This window comes from Ictalurus furcatus, chromosome 12 (genome assembly GCF_023375685.1).
Source record: "Ictalurus furcatus strain D&B chromosome 12, Billie_1.0, whole genome shotgun sequence".
NCBI lineage: Eukaryota > Metazoa > Chordata > Actinopteri > Siluriformes > Ictaluridae > Ictalurus > Ictalurus furcatus.
Window position 1 is genome coordinate 11,224,686 of NC_071266.1, and position 26,026 is coordinate 11,250,711.

At 39.1% G+C, this 26,026-nt stretch overlaps 1 protein-coding gene across 1 annotated transcript; it reads right to left on the minus strand.

The window, feature by feature from the left end:
• Positions 1–818: 818 nt before the first annotated feature.
• On the minus strand, positions 819–21,819 carry bmpr2a (bone morphogenetic protein receptor, type II a (serine/threonine kinase)). Its single transcript, XM_053638265.1, has 13 exons — positions 20,836–21,819; positions 14,863–15,042; positions 13,921–14,106; positions 13,518–13,625; positions 13,321–13,412; positions 12,296–12,523; positions 10,739–10,853; positions 8,770–8,930; positions 7,427–7,574; positions 7,197–7,333; positions 6,613–6,782; positions 4,759–5,927; positions 819–4,647 (listed from the first exon to the last, which is right to left on the minus strand). Exons 1-13 carry the CDS (start codon positions 20,918–20,920, stop codon positions 4,376–4,378), a joined length of 3,051 nt encoding a protein of 1,016 aa, XP_053494240.1. The 5' UTR covers positions 20,921–21,819; the 3' UTR covers positions 819–4,375.
• Positions 21,820–26,026: the final 4,207 nt, after the last annotated feature.

Consider the following 26,026-nt stretch of genomic DNA (forward strand, 5'->3'; position numbering starts at 1 on the left):
TAGGTTGATTCATAACATTTCCAGTTGACTGGAACGTCTTAATGATTGCCCTAGTGGTGGAAATGGGCATTTTTTATGCTTGTGCTATTTTCTTATAGCCACTTGACATTTTGTGAAGCTCAACAACCTTTTGCTGCAAATCACAGCTATATTCCTTGGTCTTCCCCATAGGTATGAATGACTAAGGGAATTTGGCCTATGTGTTACCTCATATTTATACCAATAAATATGTCATGGTTGAACAGTGTCCTGTTTCTAGTCACCCAGGTATACTAAAAAAATGTCAAATATCAATAGGAATATACTTCAAATATATTTTTCTCATATGACTTCATAGGGGTGCCAATAATTGTTGCACACCTATATTTAACCATTTTATTAAATATAAATCTGTGTTGTGTTTGTAATTGTTTGATATCCATAAGCGCAGAAGGTTTTTGTGATTTTTTTTTTAACAAAACGTCAAAAGGTTCAACAATAAAGACAACTTTTCACAGCCTTCTTTGCTCATATTTACAAGGGTGCCAATATTAGTGGAGGGCACTGTACATGTATATTTAAATATACTTTAGCTGCAGAAATTTGTGTAGAGATCTATGACGTCTGTAATAAATGAAATTTTGTAAAAAATCAGTGGATCATAAAGTGAGTTACAGATGTTCAGACCTACATCTCACCATACATTAGATGTGTATTGGCTTACAATCACCTCTGGACCTTTCTAATATGGCGTACACGTTGACATTATTCCAGAAGCTAGCAAGATTGGCTAATTTCCTATACCTATGTTTTACAATGTGTGCAAACAGGAACAATGCGACTGCAAAGCATTATTTATTAAAATGCAGCAACGATACAGTTTTGCAATCCGATAGAAATCACAAATTCCAAAGGGTACACCAAGGTGGCATTTTCTTCACAGGCGTAAGGTGACCGATCAAACGACGGACTGGACCAACACTGAACACACACGTGACAGCAGAACATACAAAAAAAATTATAATAAACCTACACACACATGGAAACAGAGGGCATCTCAAAGTCAAAGGTAATATTGTGCTCCTGAAAAAAAAATTGTTTAATCCATGCATTAGTATGAAGAAGGAGAAAACGTCAGCAGTGTCCTTGAGGGTTTTAGTGACAGATGTGAGCTCAGAGCTGCTATAGGGCGTGTCTTTGTGCATAGAGATTGATTTGACCTTTGACCTATGGCATGTCCTGCTTTTTGTCCTTTAATGTGAACGTCCACATGTACACAAACACATATAGACATGCATAACGAAAATTATCCATATACATGGAAAGACAATTATCCATACACTGGAAAGACAGAGAAACATATAATCTCACTCCCCCCCCCCCCCACTCACACACACACGCACGCACACATCTCAACAGTTCCATTATTATGCTATCCAAAGCAAACAAATGCAGCACATGGGTAAATGTCACAAAAATGTCCCCCTTTTTTCTTGCTTAAGTCTTTAGTTTACTAAAAGTTCTGTGTGTATTAAAACACATGCAAACTCGATAAAACAAAAAGAAAAATGTGCAAACTGATACAGTATACTAACAAGCTTTACGGCGATTTGTGTCTTTCACAAAATAGCATGTGCTGTCCGGTTTTGCGCGCTTGCCTTAACAAATATGCGATTTGGGACGTTTTTACTTAAAAGTGCTAAATACAGGGCGCGGTCGATGCAAAGAAATGAATTTATCACATGCAGTGTGATTTACTAAACCTGAAAATCCCTTCCCAAACAGTGATTGGATGTGCAAATTAATACGCGTGAAGGGCAAGTAATAAAGTGGCAGAAGTCCATTTCCGGCAGATGAAGACAAAATCATAGGTTTATCAAGCTCCAGTATCTCAAAATGATTAAAAAGTTTCTTAAAATAACAGCAAAAGTTAGTTTAATATCGAATATTCACCGTATGTTCCTATACCTCCTATGCCACCATATGTTCCTATGCCGACAATATTTGAAACAGTTTTTTGACACATTACAATGAATTTACATTCTATTGGACAAGAAATTATATATACGTGAGACAAGGGTTCGTTTCAGTTCCACTTTTCTGAGAGATCGGTACTCGTCACGGCTATCAGACTCAAAAACCTGATGTAAATATTGTTTTCTACCCCGTTTTCGCACGTGATGTAATTCACGCAATTAATCTTCAGAAATCATCCAAAAAACATCACAAATTGATGCTCGTTATTTTGGATCTTAGTAAATCAGAACCACAGTTTATCTTCATACCCGAGATGAGATAAATTTCTGATTAATTTCTAATAACTTGCAAAAGTCTATGGATCTCCCCCAAATTTATATTTATTTTTAAATTATGTGACATTTTATTCAAAGGTATCCTGTTGTCACAGAATTTCTCTCTTGTAGTTTAAAATTATGAATAAAGTAAGCTAACTTCAATGCTACGGAAACAACGCTATTGAAACAAGTTTTTTTTAAAGTTTTTTTTTTTAAGTTCAGTAAATTTGTAATCCTTTCCACCAAATATCGCACCACACATTTCCATTCTTATACATTATGAATCATTTTGTCCATTTTCTTCACATCATGGAAATTTTCCAGCCCTAATAGCGTGGCAAAGCATGAACACTATTGAAGTGGATTGATAGAAAGTTTTCCCATCCTCCTGATTTTTCGTGGTGTGTCTAAACAGACACGAGTGGAAATTGTATTTTTTTTAAACAGTTAGACACAGTATGGAGTGTAAAGTGAGGATTTATCTATACATAGTGACGGCTGGTGGTGATATTAGACGAGAGATCAAATGTAATATCTGTCAATATCTCAACAGATCGAGCAATCTAGGGGGTATGTCAGTCTATATAAACACCTGACATGACTGACACTGATTGGCTACGTGAATCTACAGCCTGAGCTAGAAAGAAATCAGCCCTAGCCTCGCTTCACACTTCTTCATAACAGTGTGTGTTTTTCTTACGACCATTGGTGGTGCCGTTGCGCTCGGTTCCACAAATATACTAAATAATCCGCTTATGTTTTTGTAAAGAGCGAATAATCTGACGTAGATGTCAAAAATGAAACATTATATTGATGTCTTTATAGCTGTCAGAGAGGGCTTAGTAATGCTAGCACGTTTCCACAAGCTGTTCCTGATCAAAACTTCCATCTTACAGAAATCATGTGCACGCTATATCACGATATGCTCTTTTATATATTGATTACAACATTTAGAAAACATTAAAACAAGCTCTTGCTTGTCCATCATTTCTTTTGTTTAGGGACCGTAATCATGTTATGCTCGAAACAGAATCAAGATGTACGATTGTTAGGGCTGATTTATACTTCTGCAAAGATGCATGGACTGTATGTAAATATTTTTGTGTCAAGACACAAAGAAGTGGATTGTGGAAAAGCAGAACTTATTGGTTGAGCAGGAAGGTGTATCTAGTAACAATATAACATGAGAGCAAAAACTCAGACCCAAACCAGAATCAGAAGCAGTACAAAAACAAAATGGAGGATCACTGAACGGCCAACATCGTTAATGAATAGATCATGGAAGCCAAACTGAAAAAAAAAAACATACGTTGACCACAAAACCCTAGCATATGTCAGTGGATGAGTCGGCTAATTATTTTTTTCCAGGAAGAAAATGGCAACATAAAAGTCCAGTCCAGTGCTACATACTAATAATAAGCAGCTCCTCCATTTTTACAGACACAAAAAGAACCCAAAGCCCCACCCACATGTTTTCTATTGGCTCCCAGACTCGTGAAGAGTCTTGTGATATATAGAAAATAATCGCTATCAGAAGCAAATGCACGTCTTTCTCGTCCCACGTTCCCTTCCACTGCTTTTTTGCTGGGGGGAATTTTTAGTTGAATATTTGAATATCAGGAAAAAAAGCAGAAAAGGGTCATTTTCAGGTCTCTCCCGTATCACCTTAGAAAGGATTTCGTGTTCGTAAATGCTACAGCTGAACCGGAAATAACAGCACCTCTGTGGAGTGAAAAGTACTTCACTTCTCTCAGCTCTACACTCTCCACAGCAGTACATTCTGGAGTTTGTATATGCGACACTGGCCCCTAGTGTACATGTTTATATTACATGTAAATATAATGTCAGATGCAGAAGCGTAAATCAGCCCTCATGTTCAAGTGCAACACATAAAAAAACCTCCACATAAACACACGTCAGAGATATGAGATAAAACAGTAACACTGAACTGGCACACGGCTGTGCTTATTCAGAGATTTTTTTCCATAGTCCAAGTGCATCTATGGTTCTCCACCGGATACTAGCTTCATGTCCTGAAATGCCCCAGGATCATGCACGGAAAAAAGTGATGAGTCTACTGAGTCTCTGAGGAAATCTGAGCTTTAAAAGGTGCAGTCGCTGGGGTCTGAGGTGAAGCCGGAGGTCACACCTCCTCTGCCCTTCTGGTAAACCGCAGAGGCTGATTTGGCTCTGCTGGGTCCAGCGTTGTGGTTCTGACCTCCAGGACACTTGTTGTTGTTCACTTCAGCATCCAGCGTGTCCGTGGTGATGACCCAAGTTGCCGGACGCCACTTTTTCAGAGCGTAGGGAGTCTTCACTCGTTTTTTAATCTTGTCTCCTGATTCCTCCTTCCCATCGTAGTCTGAGTGGCCTCCTGAAAGAAAGAGAGCGAGAGGGAGAATAGTTGCGTAAATTATGTCAGGTGAAAAGCATTAAATATTTAAAAGAGATTTTTGCGTTTTAATTGTCCGTAAGTCTTCCTCACCCAATAAGGGCAGCGTGGTGATGGAAAGGTCCAGTGAGTTCGGTCTCACGGGTCTGCGTCCACGGTTCTGTCTGAGCAGCGCCTCCCCCTGAGTCAGTGCCATGGGCATGGGTTCGGGCATGGACATGGGCGGGGCATGGAGGACAGGTGGGCATGGAGGAGGCGGTGCAGGAGGTTCTGTTACAGATGATGAGGAAGTCTCTCCGACTGGTGCAGTGCTCTCGCCGGTCTCTCCTCCCTCTCCGGCTCCTCCCTCACTCTCTCCTTCTCCCTCGCCGTCTCCACTGTTATTATTGCTGTTGTTGTTGTTGGTGTTGTTTTCCAGTTGCGTGTCTCTCCTCAGCAGAGGCTCCTGCTCGTCCGGACTCGTGGTCAGGATTCCGAAGCTCATCTCATCTGAGCTCTCACCGTCTTTACCCTGAGATTTAGCGGCGCTCACAGTGCCCCCTGGTGGCACCTGCGTGGTTAAATTCGACATTATTGACGAGACTGCATTGTTGGCGACAACCTTAACCGGGCATGGCTCAGGAGCGGATTTAGTTCTGGCCACGCCCACATCGGCTTTCTTCAGATTGCTTTTGCTCAGCTTGCCGAACTTCATCCTGAGAGATGAAGCCGCAGCAGGTTTAGAGTGCAGACTCAGACTGCTGGGTCTCTTCGGGACGTTTTGCTGCTTGGGCAGGACAGGCGTGGGCGTGGCAACCTGCGACCCCGTGATGTCAGAAGTCATGTCGGCGACCGGGTAGAAGGGACTGTGTGAGCTTGCCGTTTCACCAGAGCTGAACTGTTTTTGCGAGTGCTCCATCAGGCTCTCGTCGGAGCTCTCGCGCAGGTTTCGCTGCACCTCACTCAGGTCGAGTTTAGGGGTTTCCAGGTCCTCCTGGGTGAGCTGGGCATGGGGGGGATGGCCGCTACCCAAAACTGGGACAGGTATAGAGAGAGGGACGGACGTGGCACCGTCAAGCCCTGAAGTCCCAAATTGGGCCTGTTGACGCTCGTAGTTGATGCAGTTCCTGTTCTTCTCTGCAGCTCCTCCCATCAGCACAGGTTCTGTAGATGCAACACTGTGAGGAGGTTTAGCTCCGCCTTCTCTTTCCTCAACAACAGCTGCAGACAAGGTTTCTGAGTAGGTGCTGGTCTTTGGTGCTTGATGTCCATGTGACAAGTTCCTGAGTTCAAAAAATATTTATGATCGATACATATGGAGTCACTTTTACCAGAAGTATTAAATAAAATGTCAAGATCTACAAAATTTCAACATCTAAAGTAGATCAAATATAAAAAATAGCAAGAATTAAATATGTTGAAATCAAACTTAATTTAAAAAAAATGTACTTGCCTCATTATCTACTTTCGTTTCAGTAAATCGTTTATTGATTGATTTATTCAATCCATAAAGTTTTTTTTTGCTTATAGAATATTTTATTGCTTCTGAATTCTTGTTTATTTCTTGTAGAATCTTGAAGAAACGTCTGGAATATTTTAATGCTCCCAAATATTTTTTTTCTCGTTTTGCTTAAGGAATCATTTATTGCTTCTGATTATTTTGTTTGCTTGTTTGTTTGCTTATTAAATCTTTTAGTGCTGAATCTTTCTATGTATTTTTTTTTAAGCAGGCCACACCCACTCAGTGACTCAACATGGTCGACTGTTCTAGACTAAGCAGTTATATCCAACTGGATTCAGACATTAAAGACGTGCTGCAGTCACATGATTGTGTCGCAAATCATAAGTTATTTTTCTGAACAAAATAATTTGAGTGAATTATGATCCAAGTGTGAATGAATTAATATGTGTGAATTAGTCGTGACTGTACTTAGGTGATTTTGTTTATTAATATCCATTATAGATTACCTATGATTGTGCAGGGCTGTGCTAATGTTTACAGCAGGGCTTGTGGATTTTTCTCGTTCCCAGAGGATAAGCAGTTCAGCCAACCGCTCCTCTGCACACTGAGCCGTGAGCCGAGCCTCGGCGTCCTGATCCCAGCAGTCCTCCATCGTCTCCTTCAGAGAGCGCACGGCCTGTACACACACACACACACACACACACACACACACACGGTTATAAACACCAGCGCTAAAGTCAAAAGTACTCTAAATATCATCCAAAAGCATTACACTACTCGGATAAATCACGTAGATAGCAATTAGCTTAAGATCAATGTTTTTAGTAATGTGTGTGTGAGCTAATATTTTGGCACAGCTGTATCTAATTTAACAACAGATTTTCACAGCAAGTATTATGAGTGTACTTGTATTTGAAGTACATTAAATTATTAAATTAATGTGTGTGTGTGTGTGTTGTGCCCTGCGATGGATTGGCACCCCATCCAGGGTGTACTCCGCCTTGTTCCCGATGCGCCCCGCGACCCTGTAGGATAAGCGGTATAGAAAATGGATGGATGGATGGATGGATGTGTGTGTGTTTTTTTTTACCAGACTGTTCTCCTTCCAGGCTTCAGGAAATGTGGGTCTCTGTTTATGGCGGGACACCAGCACCTGCATTTCCTCTATGGTCGGATGATTCCCCGCCTCAGCCTGGAAGGCCAGCTGGAACGTGGGCACAGATTCGCCTGAAAGAGTAGGAGTAGGTCAGAGCAGATTTATGGATATGGAATGGTTACGACACACAATCTTATCATTAGCCGCTTTTAACAGAGCAGTACCTGGGAAGAGATCAGCACAGCGCATGAAGCTTTCCCAGTACAGCAGACCAAGAGCATAAACATCCACTTGTTTTAGTGCAGCCTCGCAGTCTCGCAGATTCACGGCTCCCTCCAGCACCTCCGGAGACATATACCGCACAGTGCCCACCTAACAACAGACACACACACACACACACACACTATATTCATAAAAAGAAATCTCTCTTTTATATCTCCTCATATATCTTCTCAATAGAGAACCAATAGAGAACACTGAATCAAGCAGAATCACTGAATCAGACTGAATCACTGAAATAATGAATCAAACTGAATCACTGAACGAAGCTAAATTCACTGATTTATGATGTATCATTGATCCAAGCCATTTCAGTCTGAACTACTCAAGCAAACTAAATCACTGAATCAATTTGACTCACTGACTCATGTTGTATCACTGAATCAAGCAGAATCACAGAATCGAGTTAAGCCACTGAAACAAACTGATTATTCAGTATGAATCACATTCGAACTACTGAATCACTCGATCAACCCAAATCTCTGAATCAACCTGTATTAGTGTATCAAACTGAATGACTGAAACAATCTGAATAAATGAATCACACTGTATCATTGAATCAAGTTGACTCACTGAATCACGATGTATAACTAAAGCAGAATCACTGAATTAGGTTGAGGCAAAGAAACATCTGATTATACAGTATGAATCACATTGAACTACTGAATCACTCAATTAAACCAAATCACTGAATCATCCTGTATTACTGAATCAATCTAAATAAATGCATCAAACTAAATTACCAAATCACTCAATCAAACAGAATCAATGATTCAAGCTGTATCACTGAATCAGTCAGAATTACTGAATGAAGCTGCATCTCTGAATCAATTTGAATAACTGGAACAATCTGAATAAGTAAATCAATCTGAATCACTTAATCAAACCGAATCACTGAATCAAGCTAACTCACTGAAGTATGCTATATTGCGGAAACAAACTATATCATTGAATTCCTCCGAATCACTGAATAAAGCTGTTAACCAGAACCTAGCTGTTAACACCAAGGACCTAAAATAAAAGAAAGCATTATTTAAATGTAATTAATAAATAATAATAATAATAATAATAATAATACTTTAACTTTTCACCTGGAAGCATTTTCAGAACCCAGAAACCTTTTCAAGGACCACAGAACCTATTCAGAAACGTTTTTGAAACTCATGCAACGTTTCAATAATTAAGAAATGTTTTCAGTGACTCGGGAATGTTTTTAGGATTCTAGAAACCTTTCTGGAACCCAGGATCATTTTCAGTAACTCATCCAGGAAATGCGACTTGCGCTGACCTCACTGATGGCCGTGTTGTCCTCCTCCACATGACCTGACTGTCTCTTTCCCGTCAGAGCCATGGAGAGGCCGAAATCACTGATCACACAGCAGCCGTCTGGTTTCACCAACACGTTCCTGCTGTTCAGGTCTCTGTGGGAGACAGCAGGCTTGTACACGTCTGAAAGAGAAAACATAGAGAAAGAACAAGAGAGAGAGAGAGAGATGAATATCAATGTTTCAGCTAAAGAACACCAGAGTACACTGCAGGATCTCTCTCTCTCTCTCTCTGTATGTGTGTGTGTGTGTGTGTGTGTGTGTGGGGCGGGGGGGGGGGGGGGGATGGAGGGAGGATATACTAGATCAGGGCCCAGGGGACTCAAGCCCAAGCTGCAGGGAGACCGTACTGACGGAAAGGAAAATCAACAAACGCTCTGTCGTTCTCTAACGGAGGAGAGAGGAAAGAGAGAATCTCACCATATTTATATCACTTCATCCTCTCACTTTCTCTGCACTTCAAAGTAACACACACTCCCCTCGGCATCCCTCAGATTTATGTGCACACACGAGCACATAATATTACATTAAATATTCAATGTATTTCACTGTGACTTCTGAGATCTTAAAAACGCCTGATGTGAGTAGAACCCGGAACTGTCAGAACCAATTTCATTGATCAAATAGTATTATTTTTATAATTCAAATAGTGATTTTCAGAGCTAGAGAACATATATCCTTTATCAGGAGACAGGCAACATTTTCAGGAACCAAGAAACATTTTCAGAAACTAAGAAACATCTTCAGGAACCAAGAAACATTTTCAGGATCCAAGAAACATCTTCAGGAACCAAGAAACATCTTCAGGAAACAATAAACATTTTCAGAAACTAAGAAACATTTTCAGGAACCAAGAAACATTTTCAGGAACCAAGAAACATTTTCAGAAACTAAGAAACATCTTCAGGAACAAACAAACATTTTCAGGAACCAAGAAACCTTTTCAGAAACTAAGAAACATCTTCAGGAACCAAGAAACTTTTTCATTAACTAAGAAACATCTTCAGGAACCAAGAAACATTTTCAGGATCCAAGAAAGCTTTTCAAAAACTAAGAAACATTTTCAGGAACCAAGAAACATTTTCAGTAACCAAAAAACCTTTTCAGAAATTATGAAACATCTTTAGGAACTAAGAAATATTTTCAGGAACCAACAAACATTTTCAGGAACCAAGAAACATTTTCAGGAACCAACAAACCTTTTCAGGAACCAACAAACATTTTCAGCAACCAAGAATCCATTTCAGGGACTAAGAAACTTTTTCAAGAAGCAAGATAACTATTCAGGAACCAAGAAACCTCTATACAAACCAAGAAAACTCTTTTCAGAAAGCCAGTAACTTTTTCAGGAACTCAGACATCTTTTCAGTGACCAGGACACCTTTGAAGGGATCAAGAAATCCTTCCGTGAACCAAAGAACCTTTACAGTCTCCCAGCAAACTTTTTACAAACCAAAAAAATTTTTAGGAACCAAAGGACATTTTCAGGATAACAGGAAGCTTATAATTATTTAAAATTTTTTACCATAGTCACGTATATGAGTATATTGAAACACACAACACACATGTCTTAAACTCTTTGGCTGAAGAGTTCTGAATAAATACATATTCATTTTTTTCTAATTAAATCTAAAACATTTTAGTAAATATTTTATAATTAAATATGAACAAACAAGTCACAGGAGACCATTTGGGATTCAACCTTAATGTATGTTACATATAAATATGGTAAACTAGGAATTGTTTACTGCATGCGTCACCAACCCATCCCCACAGTGAAGCATGGTGGTGGTAGCATCATGTTGAGTGTTACCCTCTTTTTTATTATATTTTCTTAATAAATGTTCACCTTCCATGGTTCCACAAAAGACACTGCGATTACTCCTTTCAAGTAATAAAAATTGGAACTTGATTTTTAAAGGACTAACTCACCTCCTCTCACCAGCTCCGTGTGAAGGTAAGCCAGTCCTCTGGTGACAGACATGACCAGACGGCAGCAGCTCAACCAGTCGACCATCCTCGTGCTCAGATACGTGCAGAGAGAACCCTGAGGAACACAGATACAGAGGAATAACACTGACCTGAATACAACACATGCAACACACAGAGAGAGAGAGAGAGAGAGAGAGAGAGAGAGAGAGAGAGAGAGAGAGAGAGACACTCTCATCTGTTCACACTCTCTCCTGGTGACCTGAAAAGCCTTTCAGGAACCACCCTGATCATGGGATGTCATCGCTATGGCAACACAGTCGGCACTAAGCTGCAGTAAGTGTAGATTGATGGAGTGATGAGCCCAAAGTAGTGAATAATTAAAAACTTTGCAGCTCATACAGAATTATACCACTTCCATACTTGTGTGTGTGTGTGTGTGTTTAGAAATAGGTCAGGCACAGAGGAGACTGAGACTGCACACAAATTTGTTAGGTCATACATTATCTCAACAGGAAGAGAAAGTTGGGACAGCAAGAATGAAAGAGAGATGATGAGAGAGAGACTGCAACAGCAAGATATAGGAATAGAGAGACAGACATAGAGAGACAGAAAGAAACAGGGTTGGAGAAAAGAGTGAGAGAGAGAGAGCAAGAGAGAGAGAGAGACAGTGTTATAGAAAAAGAGAGATATACAGAGACAACAGTATATACAAAGACAGACAGAAAGAGAGAGACAGAAAAAGAGAAACAGAGAGAGAGAGAGACTGAAAGATCAACTGGGAGAGACAGATGAGAATTGGAGAAAAGACAGAGAAAAGAAAGAGTGAGACAGACAGATAGATGGAGAAAGACACAGAGAAAGAGAGCGATATAGAAAAAGAGAACGAGAGAGAGAGAGAGCGAGAGAGAGAGAGCGAGGAGAAAACAGAGAGGCTTTCAGATGTTCAATCTCAATCATAGGGATAAATATATAAATATATGAGCAGAAATCTGAACTCTTCCTCCTCAGGAAGTGGCTCAGTGGAAAAATCCGACATGACACCAGATCCCTCACATAGATTCTTCCAAATATAACCCAGCACAGATTTAATCTCATTTAGTGAGTCACTCATATAAAGGAAGCAAGCGAAAGCCAAGCAGAGAAATGGAAAGCAGCAATACTGCAGAAGTTCAGCTGATAACACTCTATCTACCTCTACACCAGGTTTTAATGAGATGATAAAATATCGTGTTGATAAATGTAAATCAGCAAAACGCATTCTCCGTGCAGCTGATACACTGTACATTTAGCCATACCCACAACACTCCATAAAAGGCAGAGCTGAAAATGACAAAATGGCAACAAAATGGTGAGCGAGCGCACCGTAAGAGCAGCGTGCGCTAAATCTGCATCCGAATATCTCATCATATTTCGATATTACATGATATAACATATCATATTCCTTGTGTTAAGTCTCCTGATAATGATTTTCCGAATAAATCTGTGCGATAAACGACGCAAGGAGTTTAAAGTGTGAAAATATCCTTCCAAAGTCAGTGTGTTTTCAGAGATGCTCACATGCGGGTAGAAGTCCATGATCAGCAGGTACTCGGGCTGTCCATCGGTTCCGACTCGCTCCTCCGTCTCGAAGAAGTGTGTGATGTTGTCGTGGTCCAGCAGGAGCCGGTAGATGGAGCGCTCGTTAACAAACGGCTGCCGGTTGACGCTGGAGAACACTTTAACCGCCACGGAACGCTCGTCCAGGGAGCCACGGTACACCGCCCCGTACCGGCCACGCCCGATCAGCTGCAAGGAACAGACAATATCTCTTATCAGGTTCTTAAATAAGCGAAACGATACAGCGTACATTTAATTAGTTTATAGTTACATTTACTGTTCCACAAAACAAGTGCGTTCCTCTTCTCATTTAAGGTATCGATTCCCTCACTGGCCTCTCTCTCTTTTTTTTTTATTTTAAAATAAGAAAGAAAGCGAGAAACGGTAAAGGCGTATACACTCCTCTGTCCTGAAAATTTTGACTGTTACAAAGCGCTGACACTGCAGACTCCTTCCATAAATGTTAAATAATGTCTCTTTACAGAAAACCTTACCAGATCAATGATTACACACGTTTTTTAAATCTGTTTATTCAGAGCATCCGTCATGAATGTCATGTTGCTATAGAAACGATCATGTATTCATTTACAGCTGTGCTACGGTCAGAGCTGGTGTTATATCAAATTAATCAACAGCTTCTGAGCAATCAAAATCCAGAATTCGAAAGAATTTCGCTACAGTGTGAATTGTATTGAAAGATGCCTGGATTTTAATTCATTAAGAAAACCTAGACAGGGAATTATAATTTTACACGATGTTCTTCTTCTTCTTCTTCTTCTTCGAGTTTATTGGCAGAGTTGTAAAGCAGCTGTAGAAGTGTGACATCATGGATTTGGAAAGAAATTAGATTACTGACTGCCTCAGTGTAAACTGGGAGTTTTCCGAAGATCACTTTACTTAAGTGCACATAAACGCGTTGATTAAATTATTCCCAAAATCCATCAAAGCAGATGGAAGGAAACGCCGCTAGTGTGAGACGAGCTCACCTCCAGGAGCTTGAGATTGTCCAGGTCCAGCGATGGAGGAGAGAAAGCCGCCTCCAACATGTTCAGGTTATGGAGACTCTGTTTACCACGTCCTGTATCGTCCACACACACACACACATGGATAGACACAAAATTGTAATGTGTACACTAAATGTTTTAGAGTTATTCTGAGTGCTCTTATCGCTATGGCCACTCACCTCTCAGTACACGGAGGCAAAAAAAGAGCAGCACAATCAGGACAGCTACCATGGAGACAGTTGCCAAGGCAATCAAGATGGCCTCCTCTCGGTAGAGATGGCGAGTGGCTGGTCAAAGAGAAATGGAGGAAGTAAGAAAACGAGAAGGATTGACCTTCATCTCTGGAATATCGAGAATAATGTGTGTGTGTATGAGGTTGACTGAGCACGATGTCCTACGCACACACACACATCTCCAGAGTTTCAGCATGTAATGTAAAAAACCTTTTGTCACCCTTTCCTCAAATATAAAGCATGATATTTCAAATCGCATGATATTTCTTCTTCATGTTGATGAAATGTTATTCAGAGGATAAAGTACTTTATCTTGAACCCCCGCACACACACACACACACATACTCACGCTCACGGACTGGCGGTGTGAGGGTGGATCTGGGTGGGGGAAAGTCCTCGGTGAAGTTCAGGTTGCACATGTCTTTGCTACAACAGCAGAAACGGTAGGTGCCATTTTGGTTTTGGGAGGTTGGTTCCGTCACCTGGCAACGGTCGTCATGGCAGATCCGCTGGCTACCCTGGAACCCCCAGCAACCTGCATAAAAAAAATTTTAAAAAACAGTGTAAAATTATGAATGAAATATATTAAGTAATGCATAATATTTACAATTATGCTATAATTAAAAATATATTTTTAAATATATTGTTATGTGTCTATGTGATATGGTGTTTACATAAAAACATATGTAAAGTTAGTTATGACTCAATATATGACATATTTATAAAAAATAAAAAAAAATGAATAAGATATAAAAAAATAATTGAACAATAAAATGGGTATCGAGGAGACCATCTTGAGTTCCCAAGTAAGAATTCAGATTTGAGGGAGCGTTTTCATTGTTTTTTCATGGTCAGAAGTCAGGAATTACGAGTTATGGCCCCTAGTCAAATGTAGCAATCGTCACAGAGATGGGCGAGTCTTCACGGTGTACGCATGCTCGTCATGCTACTGCACACACCTCATTTTAATACAAACTGTTTGTTTTGACCTTTATTTTCGCTGTTTGTTTAGTCATTAGTACTGTAGGTCACATGACCATGACATGATATAATGCAGGCTGTACCTGCGCTAGGAAGCAGTAGCTTACCTAAATATCCCCAGAAGCATCACTTCACTGATACGCCATTTTTACTGTTCTGTGATTTAAACTCGAATTGGTTTTTGGTTTGGTTTCAGTGGAAGAGAGAGCACTTCCTGAGGTGTCTTTATACTGAAGAGAAATCTCTTTTCCAATGAAATTCATACAAACATTTCAGTTCAGATGGGATATATATGCTCTGTAGCTTGTACCTTGTTTGACCAGATGCACGCCGTTCTGCTTTTTCTCCCACAATCCATAGCACCGCCAACCCTGGCTACAGCGAATGGTGTTGTTTTCCAGGAAGACACGCCCTTCTCCTCCTCCATCAATGCGCTTGGACAGATCCTGCTGCTCCGCATATGCACACTCCCTCTCTTCACTCTGAGCGGCTACGGAGGAAGAAGGCAAACACAGATTCTCGATTCTCATAAAAATGTCTCTTTCATTTTTATTAATAACTCACACTGAGGTCGAGCCTCATTTACAACTAACGGGCAAAAAACAGCAGAGGCGACAAATGAAATTCTAAAAGAAAGAAGCAAAATAAACATAAGGGAATCAGAAAATGTCAAAGACAAACAATGATTTGTGCTGTTCTGGGAAAATAATCAACAACAGGGTGGGTGTGGTGAAGTGGATTCACTATTACCGTCCTGAAGTTTAGTATTTTCCAGTCTCAAAATGTTTTATTCCTTTTATATGAATGACAAATCATCATTTAAAAAAAAAAAATCCATTTATAGTTACATTTAATGCTGTGAAAGGATTCAACAGCTGTATTGTATATTAAACTAGGTATGAGCACAGTTTTCGTCTAGTGTGTTATTATTCTGTCTCTCGCTCTCTCTCTCTCTCTCTCTCAAGGCTGAAGCTGAATAGCTGCTGGGTTTCAGCGTAGGAGAATGTAAACACTGATAATGGCTCAACCTTGCCCTCTTATACACACACACACACACACACACACACACACACACACCAAACCACCATGACTCACACACACAAATATTCAGCCCAGAATATATAAACAACAAAACAACACATTAAAATAGCCTGAATATGCAATTATTAAAGATAATCAGAAAATTTAAAAAAGAATAACAGTAATTTCAAATAATAATAATAATAATAATAATAATAATAATAATAATGCCTGAAAATTACCATAATGGCTTCTAAACCTTTAAATGATTATCTTCATTAAACACAGCAAGATTTAACACTGTACACTGTATGAAGATGAATGAATCAACCTTCTGACCAATCAGATTTAAGAATAGGTACTGTAGCTCACACTAACAGGATCGCAACCTTTCCTGAAATTAATCGGAACACTTTAACCATGTCAACACACACTGTCATGTCTATAACTAGCTATGAGGACACTAGACGAGGAAATAGACGATGTATTGATGGTAAGATCTCTTTGTTTTTTAATATGAATAAATGAAATGCTCTGTACAAAATAGAGACATGTCCTCAATGTTGACGACACTTAATTTCAATAAGTTGACAAAATAAACGGTATATATTCCGGGCTATTTCTTTGTACAAGTGGTATCAATGTTCACGTAGGGATCCTGGACCACCAGGGGGCCCCATGATTTGTAAAATAGATATGTGGGGAAAAACATTAGCAGGGGTGGGCAATCTTATCCGGAAAGGGCCAGTGTGGTGCAGGTTTTCATTCCAACCAAGCAGAAGCCACACCTGAATCTATTGAAAGCCAAGATCAACTGATTAAACAGGTGGAATCAGGTGTGCCTCCTGCTTGGTTGGAATGAAAACCTGCACCCACACCGGCCCTTTCCGGATAAGACTGCACACCCCTGAACATTAGTATCATTTGGTGAAAGTATTTATGCATCAGCCAGTCGCAAAGGGGCCCTTTTGTGGTGTGAAAAGAATAGAAACTTGTGTAATTCAATAATTAAGTAAATACATTAGGTAAATAACTTTACTAACATCAGATCATGAAGAAACGGCAGTCATGAAGTGTTTGTGTCTATCTGGAGCAGAAAAAGAATCCAATAATGCTGGTAAGAAATGAATGCTGATTCATTAGGTTTAGTGTATTTGTCTGCTTTCTTGCTTCCACTTAAAGTAGTAACTCAAATGAAAAAAGTGGCTAGCTAGTAACTGGTGTAAAAAATTTTAGACTTGTTAACTTAACACATGGTAATTTTCTAGGTTATTACTATTAGCTATGACAACAATAGCCTGTTTAAAGATCTTTAAGTAACCTTTAGAGATAATTAGCATTTAGGAAGTTGAATCGTCAATCACCTAAAGTTCTTGAAATTTCTCAGAAATGATTTTCCTGAGTTCAAACTTTTCACCATGTGAAGTAGCCTAATGGGCTTATGGTCATTTTTAAGATGCTATAAGGAAATATTTCGGGCTGTCAGTGATGCAGATATACTATATTTTCAAAATAATAGGATTGGTGTTTGTGGGTGGGGCCCCTGAATATATTGTCTCTTAGGGCCAGCAAAATGTTCAGCCCTTTATGAAATTCATATACAATGTGCTCCTTTAATATAAAGTCAATTCACTGTGCCAGTGTGTCATTTTTAAGATTTACGAAAGAAAACTTCAGAAAAAGACACGGTGGAATTTCTTATTGTGGGAGGCTGAAATCATAAAGTAACTAACAGCTCTAACTGTGATGAGTGATGTGTATTTTCCTCCTCAAGACTGTGAACTGTAGAGTCAGTGTCACAGATTTAACAAGCGAATGTGTCTGTATGTTGATTGATCTAAAGCTAATAGTTCTATATACTTGCATATATAAAGGCAATTTTGTTTACGCTGTGCGCAGCCATGTTGATTTTTCATCATGTGCTGAACTCGGGGTTGAGGAGGCCATCCTGACTTTCCTAGTTCAGAGGGAGTTTTATTGGGAGTTTTTTGTTCCAAAAATACAAGTTTCAGTCAGCGTTCTATCACTTACAGGATGAATAATCTTAGATAACGAAATAACCCCTTAGCAGTTCTAAGATCCCGAGGTGATTCTTGATCCCGAGATTCATATCGTTTTTTTTTTTTACACCTTTACATCACGCCAAGATTGCGAAATTGTGTTTCCAGCAAACATTAAAAACATGATACCATGATACTCAATAATCATTTAGCTTTATTATAGCCTATACATGCTTCTGCTATCTAATTCGTAGATTTGTATCAACCGTCACAGATTTGTAGCTATTTCCTTACTGATTGTACATATATTAGTTAAATCTTTTCAATAGATATCTAAATTAGTTTTTTTTCTATTGTTGCTGTTATTATTATTATTATTATTATTATTATTATATGATGTATTAATAGTATTCCACTGAAGCTGAATTTAAATCATGGTGCAACACGACCGCAAATTTAATGAGGCATGCTGCTGAAATGAGTGATTAATGATTAATTATTTATGCTCTTCCTGTAGTTCACACTGCAACAGAGCAAAGGAACTTCAAGCCAACTCGCTAATCTGTCCATCCATCCATACTTTCATCCATCTGCTGTGCTCGGCCAAGCTACAGCACATCCAAACTCAGAGAAAACATTGTGTATGTGTGTGTGTGTGTGTGTGTGTGTGTGTGTGTGTGTGTGTGTGTGTCTCTGTGTGTGTATGAAAGAGAGAGTGGTTTCATCTTCACAATGAAGCTGGAAATATAAAAGCTTTGTGACTCATGACTTCATATGAGGTAGAACTGACGTTTCTATGGTAACAAACATTTTATAAGTGTGCAAAGATTTGTGCGATGAACAGAGTCTGTGGTCCTTCATGACAGCACACACACACACACACACACACACACACACACACAGTCACACACTCACACACACACACAGATTAACTGATGCTGAAGAAAACTGCATTGTAAATCAGAGGCGAGCCAGCCAGGAGGCACGATTCAACATTCAGAACAGGAGTTTTCTATCATTTTTCCCACCTTTATCTCAAAGCTACTCAGTACATACAGGACTGTCTGGTGTTTTTAAAGTCTTCTGTCCTCTGCAGATCTAGGTGCAAAATTATTAGCACCACATCTTCCCAGGAACTAAACATTTTAGGCCAATAAAAAAGGAGCCGTCAAATATCAGTCTCACAAGAAGCCGGTTTCTTAAAACATGTGGTCATAATGGACTTCATATCGAGGCTACAGCCAGTTACGGTTGCTGCTTGAAAGACAGCATGATTCATTGGAGTGATAACCATCCTAAATATAATAAGGATTCAGCCCCTGCTGAATTCTTAAACCACTTTGTGCCAAATCTGTCACAGCACTGTTCCAAAAAAGCACTAATGTGCCATTAGATTAATGGCAAACAATTTAGATTAATAACTTTTACACCACAGCAACGGCATGTACAAACATATCCTTTGGTTTCTGATCACATAAGCTGCAAAGAGGTTTTTAGTGAAACAATAAAAGCCATTTTTATTACCTTTTGCGCTATAATTTCACTGCACAAGTCAATCCAGTGGCTGATCAGACATACACAAATGGTATTTTAAAAGCTGAGGTGAGCCAGACAGGAGGCATTGTTTAAGTTTCAAGACGTACCTTTTTCAGTAATCCCATTGCAACTGTTATAAGCAATCAATCGTCAATCAAACATTTGATTAGTTGTTGACTGATCTAACCAATTGTGGGTACCTGTTAGTATGTGGAAGAGGGCAGATTTCACTTCCGAGTGTGTAAGCATGAGCATCAGTTAGAAAAGATGCAGTTGCCTGCCTTCATGTGTCTGGAAGGACACACGTGTTAGCCTTCTGCTTTCTTGTTTGATAGCTGTCACTTGATAGTGGGTGAAAAATCCCAGAAAAAAAAACTGACAACCCTTTTATTAATCTAAGCAGATTGTGAGTAAACAAATAATTATTCTACATATGCATACTTCAGAGATCGCTCTTTTACAAACCAGCAAATTACATTTCAGATGGTGTGATACAAATTCTAAATAATAGCATTCAAATTCAAATTTTTGCATTTAAAGTAGAATTTCTGATTCTACCTCAATAAAAACAAACCTACTTCATTTGAAAGCTACTTGAACAAACCGATGAAATTCTATACAACCAAAAAAAGTGGTGACTCAAAAGATAGGCAAATGCTGCGAGAAAGCAAAGACCTGTCTGCCTGTATTGTCCCTCTTTACATACATCTAATATCGTTATAATATCGAAAACCATACTGATGTATTAGGCGAGTATGGAAGCTGATTGTAGACACAATAAGCACACTGCAGCACCAAATAAAGACCTCTTGCTCTGCTTACCGTGCAGATCTCCAACTATTTCCGTCACGTCTCACACACACACACACACACACACTTCATTCCTTTCCTGTCCACAAGGGAGGTCAGTGCTGAGACTATTTGCATGGCGAACAATGCCAGGCCTTCTTGCACCTCCTTCTGGAAGTACTGTGTGTGTGTGTGTGTGTGTGTGTGTGTGTGTGTGTGTTTGTGTGTATGTGGTGTGTGTGTGGTGGGTGTGGGAATAGCAGGTCCTCTTATTTTCTGTACAGTAACATCCTTTCACATCAGAACCCACAAACACACAGCTTATACGGTTAAAAAGTGACATTGCAGAGAATAAGAGCTGAACGACACGACAATGTGATGTCATAATATCGACATTAATTATGAAACCACAATACGTTTTTATAAGATATAATCATACTTTTATACCTCTGACTAAGTTTTATAGCTTTGTTAATTCTTATGAGAAGCATTTTATATATTTTTTGATATAATCTATCAGTAGTAATATCGTGTACTTCCTGTTTGACTTTTCCATCTTTTTTATTCATGTTAAATTACTATTGTATGTAATATTGTACTATTGAGTATCATCAAACTCACAGTTATGTTTTAACAATATTTAATACTGCTTTGTCATTAGACCTGAAGTAGGCCTATATCATGACAAATATTTTCCTTTTTTTCAATATTACAATTTCACACCCATACTGAGAATAATTTTTATAAACAGAGTTGTGTGTCTATTATTATTATTATTATTATCATTACTATTAATATTATTATTATCATTATTATTATATTATCATTATTATTATTGGACATTGTCGGTTGAATATTTATGATATTGTTATGTTATTATTAGCTTTTTATTACATCTTTTTATTTCATACAGGAACTATTTAAGAACAAGGACTTACCAGTAACAGGACTGAGCAGAACCAAAGCAAAAAGGCCCACATGGAGGACTGTCATGTCTCCTGACCGTTTTTTATCCATCTTCATAGAATAAAAAATATATATTTAAAAAAAAATTCAGGTTGTTTAAATTCTTTCACAGTAAACACTGAAGTTTCGGGAACATGTTCAGAATGTTTCATGGATTTATTTCTTTTCTTTTCTTTTTTAAACCCACTTCATTGTGAATAATATGCGCTATTATTGATTAATTGTTAAGGTTAAGATGAAGTGGTGGTCAAGTTTAAATAACGGCCCAATGATGCAGGCTGGTTTTGTGAGTCAAGAAAAAAAGAAAAAGAAGAAGAAGAAAAAAAGATCACATGTAGGTGTAATTCTTTCACGCAAATCGATGCAAAAACACAACTTTGCCGTTTACATTTGTTCCCGATAAATGATTTCGACACACAGTGTAAGACATGAAAGTATCCGTAAAGCCGGAATCATCTGGAAATGATTTCCACAATCCAGGATCCTCCTTCTTCATCCCCGCTTTAAGAAAAATAAAAAATATATATATATAAAAAATAAAATAAATAATAATAATAATAATAATAATGACTCCGATTAAAAAGAAACAGCTGGGAAAAAAGAATCCTGTCCGGCAGACACGGGTCTGTGCTTCATCCTGGCCGCAATCCGCCCGTTTTCATCCTCATGTTGGAGATTTAAAGCGTTAAGGCGCTGCATGGCTGCTCTGCGCTCATCATGTCGTCGGTCACGTCGGAAAAGCAGGAGAGCAGAGGAAAGAGCTGAGCTGAGTGCTGTCGGGAGATCCGGAGTCCAGACGGCGGCTGGAAACGCCTCGATCATCCCGTAGAGTCTCCAGAGAGCCGATTGTTCACGCTATGCTATTACAGTACGCAGACTGTAGTGACAGCCCTGCAGTGGCGCCGTCTACCGGCACAGTCCTGACATTACCACAAACAACTGAGCTCCGACTTGTAAATCAGGGGCTGTCCAATCTTCTTCACAAACAGCCTGGTGTGACAGCAGGCTGTCATCCCAGCCAAATTAGAAACGCACTTGATAATTGATTGGAGACTGATTAAACAGGTGGAATCAAGTGTGACTTGATTGAAGATTGAAGACATTTGTTTTAAGGACTAAAAGGTTATGGGTGCGTCTCAATCAGCTCCCTAGGTGGTGAATCAGTAGGCTATATTGTGTACACGAGTTCGGGCACTGTACACTACACACCGGGACACTGACTATAAGTTTACATGGACAGCAGTAATTGAATTATTTACCTTTTCTGAATAAGACAATATTGTGATTAAGGTGTTTACATGAGTTGTTTGTAGAATATTCCTTTCATGTCCCTGTTTTACATGTTATAGAACATAGAGCGATTAACGGCACACGTCATTACGTCCCCACGCTACACCGTCCGACGTTCCCTCCAGAATGTCACGTATTAACATACAGTTTGTCTTCGTTATGGTACCGTATACAGTTTTGGCTGTATACGGTAAAGTTCTTGTTACCGCGTACTTACCTACTATATAGTATACAGAAATACGTGTATTTCGCCTACTATATAGGAGGTAAGTACGCGGTTTCGGACACAGTTGTGCGCTCTCCTTTGCCGTCAAACGGGTGAGCACTGCCATGTGTGTACGTGTCCTGTCACAAAATGCGGTGAAAACTATCACACAATGTTAATAGGGTGATTAAGGTGTGTACATGTCTATAATTCAGGTCGATAACGCGACTAAAACAGGAGTACTCTACATGTCTTAATTCGTTTTGTGTTTACTTCGAGTATGACTTTAGTCAGATTAAGGTCATCAATAATCAATTTTTATATGGTAGTTTCTTTATCAGAGTATTGTCTTAATCGGGTCAATATCACATTATTGTTGTCCATGTAAACGTGCTGAGTGACTATGATTACATGGACAGCAGTAATCTAATTACTGACGTTATTCTGAATAAGACAGCATTGTGATTAAGGTGTTTACATGAGTCACTTTTTAGAATATTCCTTTCTGTTATTCATCTTAAAGTGTATCTTTCATTTACTACTATGAATTATTCAGTAAGTAGCCTACAGTCTTACAAAATTAACCTTAATAGATCATTTGGGTGAACATCATGTCAAAGCCTCTTTTTTTTTGGAAACTAAGACTCTGTAATTATACAAAAGAACATTTAAAGAACCTTTTTTAAGAGTGTACAATAAAACCAGTAGGAAATGTAGGCCTATTTATCCCTATGTAGTGAATAACAAGAATAAGAATGTTTATAAAATAAACAGAGTGTAAAAGTTTGCACACCCCACTTTATTATTAAAAATAATAAGAAAGTTCATGCAAGTCATCATACAGATGAATATTCATCATCACAAGTAACAAAATTAGTCAAAACTCTGGGTTTTTTTTTTTTAAAGAAAGGAATAATAAATTTAGTGTGTTTTGAATGTGATATAAGTGCTGGGTAGTTTGGGATTGTTTAGAATTTCTTTCTTCCATTTTACGTCGTGTACATTTTACAGAGATGGGAAAGAATTGAAAAAGACATTTCACAGTTCTTATTTTGCCTTCTGGTTTGTAAACACGAGTTATTCCGGGTCTGATGTGTCTGCTTCCGCCCCCTGCTGGTGATATTTAGTACTACACCATGTACAGGAGTAAACAAATACAAGACGATGCAGGAATTTAGGTGTGTATTAGCAGTCAGGATGATAAATATCCTTCTATCTTTCAGTCCCCAGGGATAGAAAATATTACACGTCGTTCTGTAATAAATAAAATGATGCAATCACTCACTTTTAGTAAGCATTTTATTCTGGTCAGAGTGGCGGAAGATTAGGAGTTTATCCCAGGAACGCTGGGCATGAGGTGGGAGGTATCCAGGGAATACATCCTGGATAGAACACCAGCATGTTTTTGGAAGGTGGGCAGGAACTAGAGAATCCTGAGGAAACCTGGTGATCATGCAAGAAAACCCCATACAGAACACGAAGTAACCCGAGCTCCAGATCAAAGCAGGAACGATGGAGCTGTGATACAGTGGCACTGCCATTGTTGATTCATTTTATATAACAGCACACACTGTTTTTATGCAGTGTATAAAAACATCCATCCATACAAACATTTTCCATACTGCTTATCTTACACAGGGTCATGGGGGACCCTGGAGCCTACCCGGGGAAGTCAGGGCACAAGGCGGGGGACACCCTGGACAGGGTTCCAACCCACCACAGGGAACAATCGCACTCACATTCAGTACGTTTACATGGACAACAATAATCCGATATTAACCCGGTTAAGACAATACTCTGATTAAGAAACTAGCATGTAAAAAGCGATTATTGACTACGTTTACATGGACAGCAGTGATCTAATTATTGACCTTATTCTAAGTAAGACAATATTGTGATTAAGGTGTTTACATGAGTTGCTTTTAGGATACTCGTTTCATGTTCCCGTTTTACATGTTATAGCACATAGTTTGATTAACAGCACACATCATTACGTCCCCACACCACACCGTCCGACGTTCCCTCCAGAATTTCACATATCAACATACAGTTCATCTTCATTATGGAACCGTATACAGTTTTGGGTGTTTTTATTTAAAATTTTTATGAACGCTTCAAGCGCAGTTAATTATTTGTCATGCTGTACGTGCAAATAAACGACTGCATGAAGCCATGGGCTGCGTCCCAAACCGCTTACTTACCTTCTATACAGTAGTCAAGATACATGTATTTCGTCTACTACAGGCCTATAGTTGGTAAGTAAGCGGTTTGGGACGCAATCGTGCTCGCTTGTTTGCCGTAAAACGGTTTGTATACATGTTTGTAATACATGTCGATAATGCGACTAAAACAGGAATGCTCCACGTCTTAATTCGATTTGTGTTTACTTCGAGTATGATCTTAGTCGAATTAAGGTAATTAAAAATTGCTGTTTACATAGTAGTTTCTTAATCAGAGTATTGTCTTAATAGGGTTAATATTGGATTATTGTTGTCCATGTAAACGTACTGAATGATGACCTTAATCCGGCTAAAGTCATACTCGAAGTAAACACAAATCAAATTAAGACAAGTGGAGTATTCCTGTTTTAGTCGCATTATCGACATGTATTACAGACATGTACACATCTTAATCACATTATTAACGTCGTGTGGGAGTTTTCACCGCATGTTGCGACAGGACACATAAACTCACGGCAGTGCTCAACCGTTTGGCAGCAAAGAAGAGGGCACGGCTGCGTCCAAAACCGTGTACTTACCTACTATACAGTAGGTGAAATACAATACTATATAGTAAGTACGCAGTTTCAGACGCATCCCATGGCTTCAAGCAGTCATCTATTTGCACATATAGCACGGCAAATAATTAACTGCACTTGAAGCTTTGGTAAAATTAAAAATTAAATACCGAAAAGTATACAGTTCCATAACGAAGACGAACTGTATGTTGATACGTGAAATTCTGGTGGGACGTTGGACGTCGTGGAGTGGGGACGTAATGACGTGTGTATGTTCTATAACATGTAAAACATGTACATGAAAGGAATATTCTAAAAGCAACTCATGTAAACACCTTAATCACAATATTGTCTAATTCAGAATGAGGTCAATAATTCGATTATTGCTGTCAAAGTAAACGTAGTCAATCACACACTATGGACAATTTGGAAATGCTAATCAGCCTTCAACGCATGTCTTTGGACTGGGGGAGGAAACCGGAATACCAGGAGGAAAATCCCCAAGGCACATGCAAACTCTGCGCATGCAGGACAGAGGCGGGATTCAAACCCCCAACCCCAAACATCAAGTATATTTAACAGTGACGTTAAGTTGAACTGATCACAAAACCAGTAGGATTGTGCTTCACTTATTTGGACAACATCACAATTTTGTTCCCCACTCTACAGCTTTAAAAAAAAAAAAAAAAAAAAAAAAAAAAAATAGCACAGACAGTATACAATCTGTCCAATCTGGCAACACAACACATCCCAAAACAACACAACACCGCACAGCGCATCCGCGTCACTTTAATGCGCATCAGCAGCGCGGCGACGCCCATAGCAACCCGCTCACATCCTCCTCCTCCTCCTCATCCTCCTCCTCCTCCCTGTTTTTCTCCCAGCAGCTGCTTACGACCGATTAATCCCTCTACATATTAGCGATCTCCGT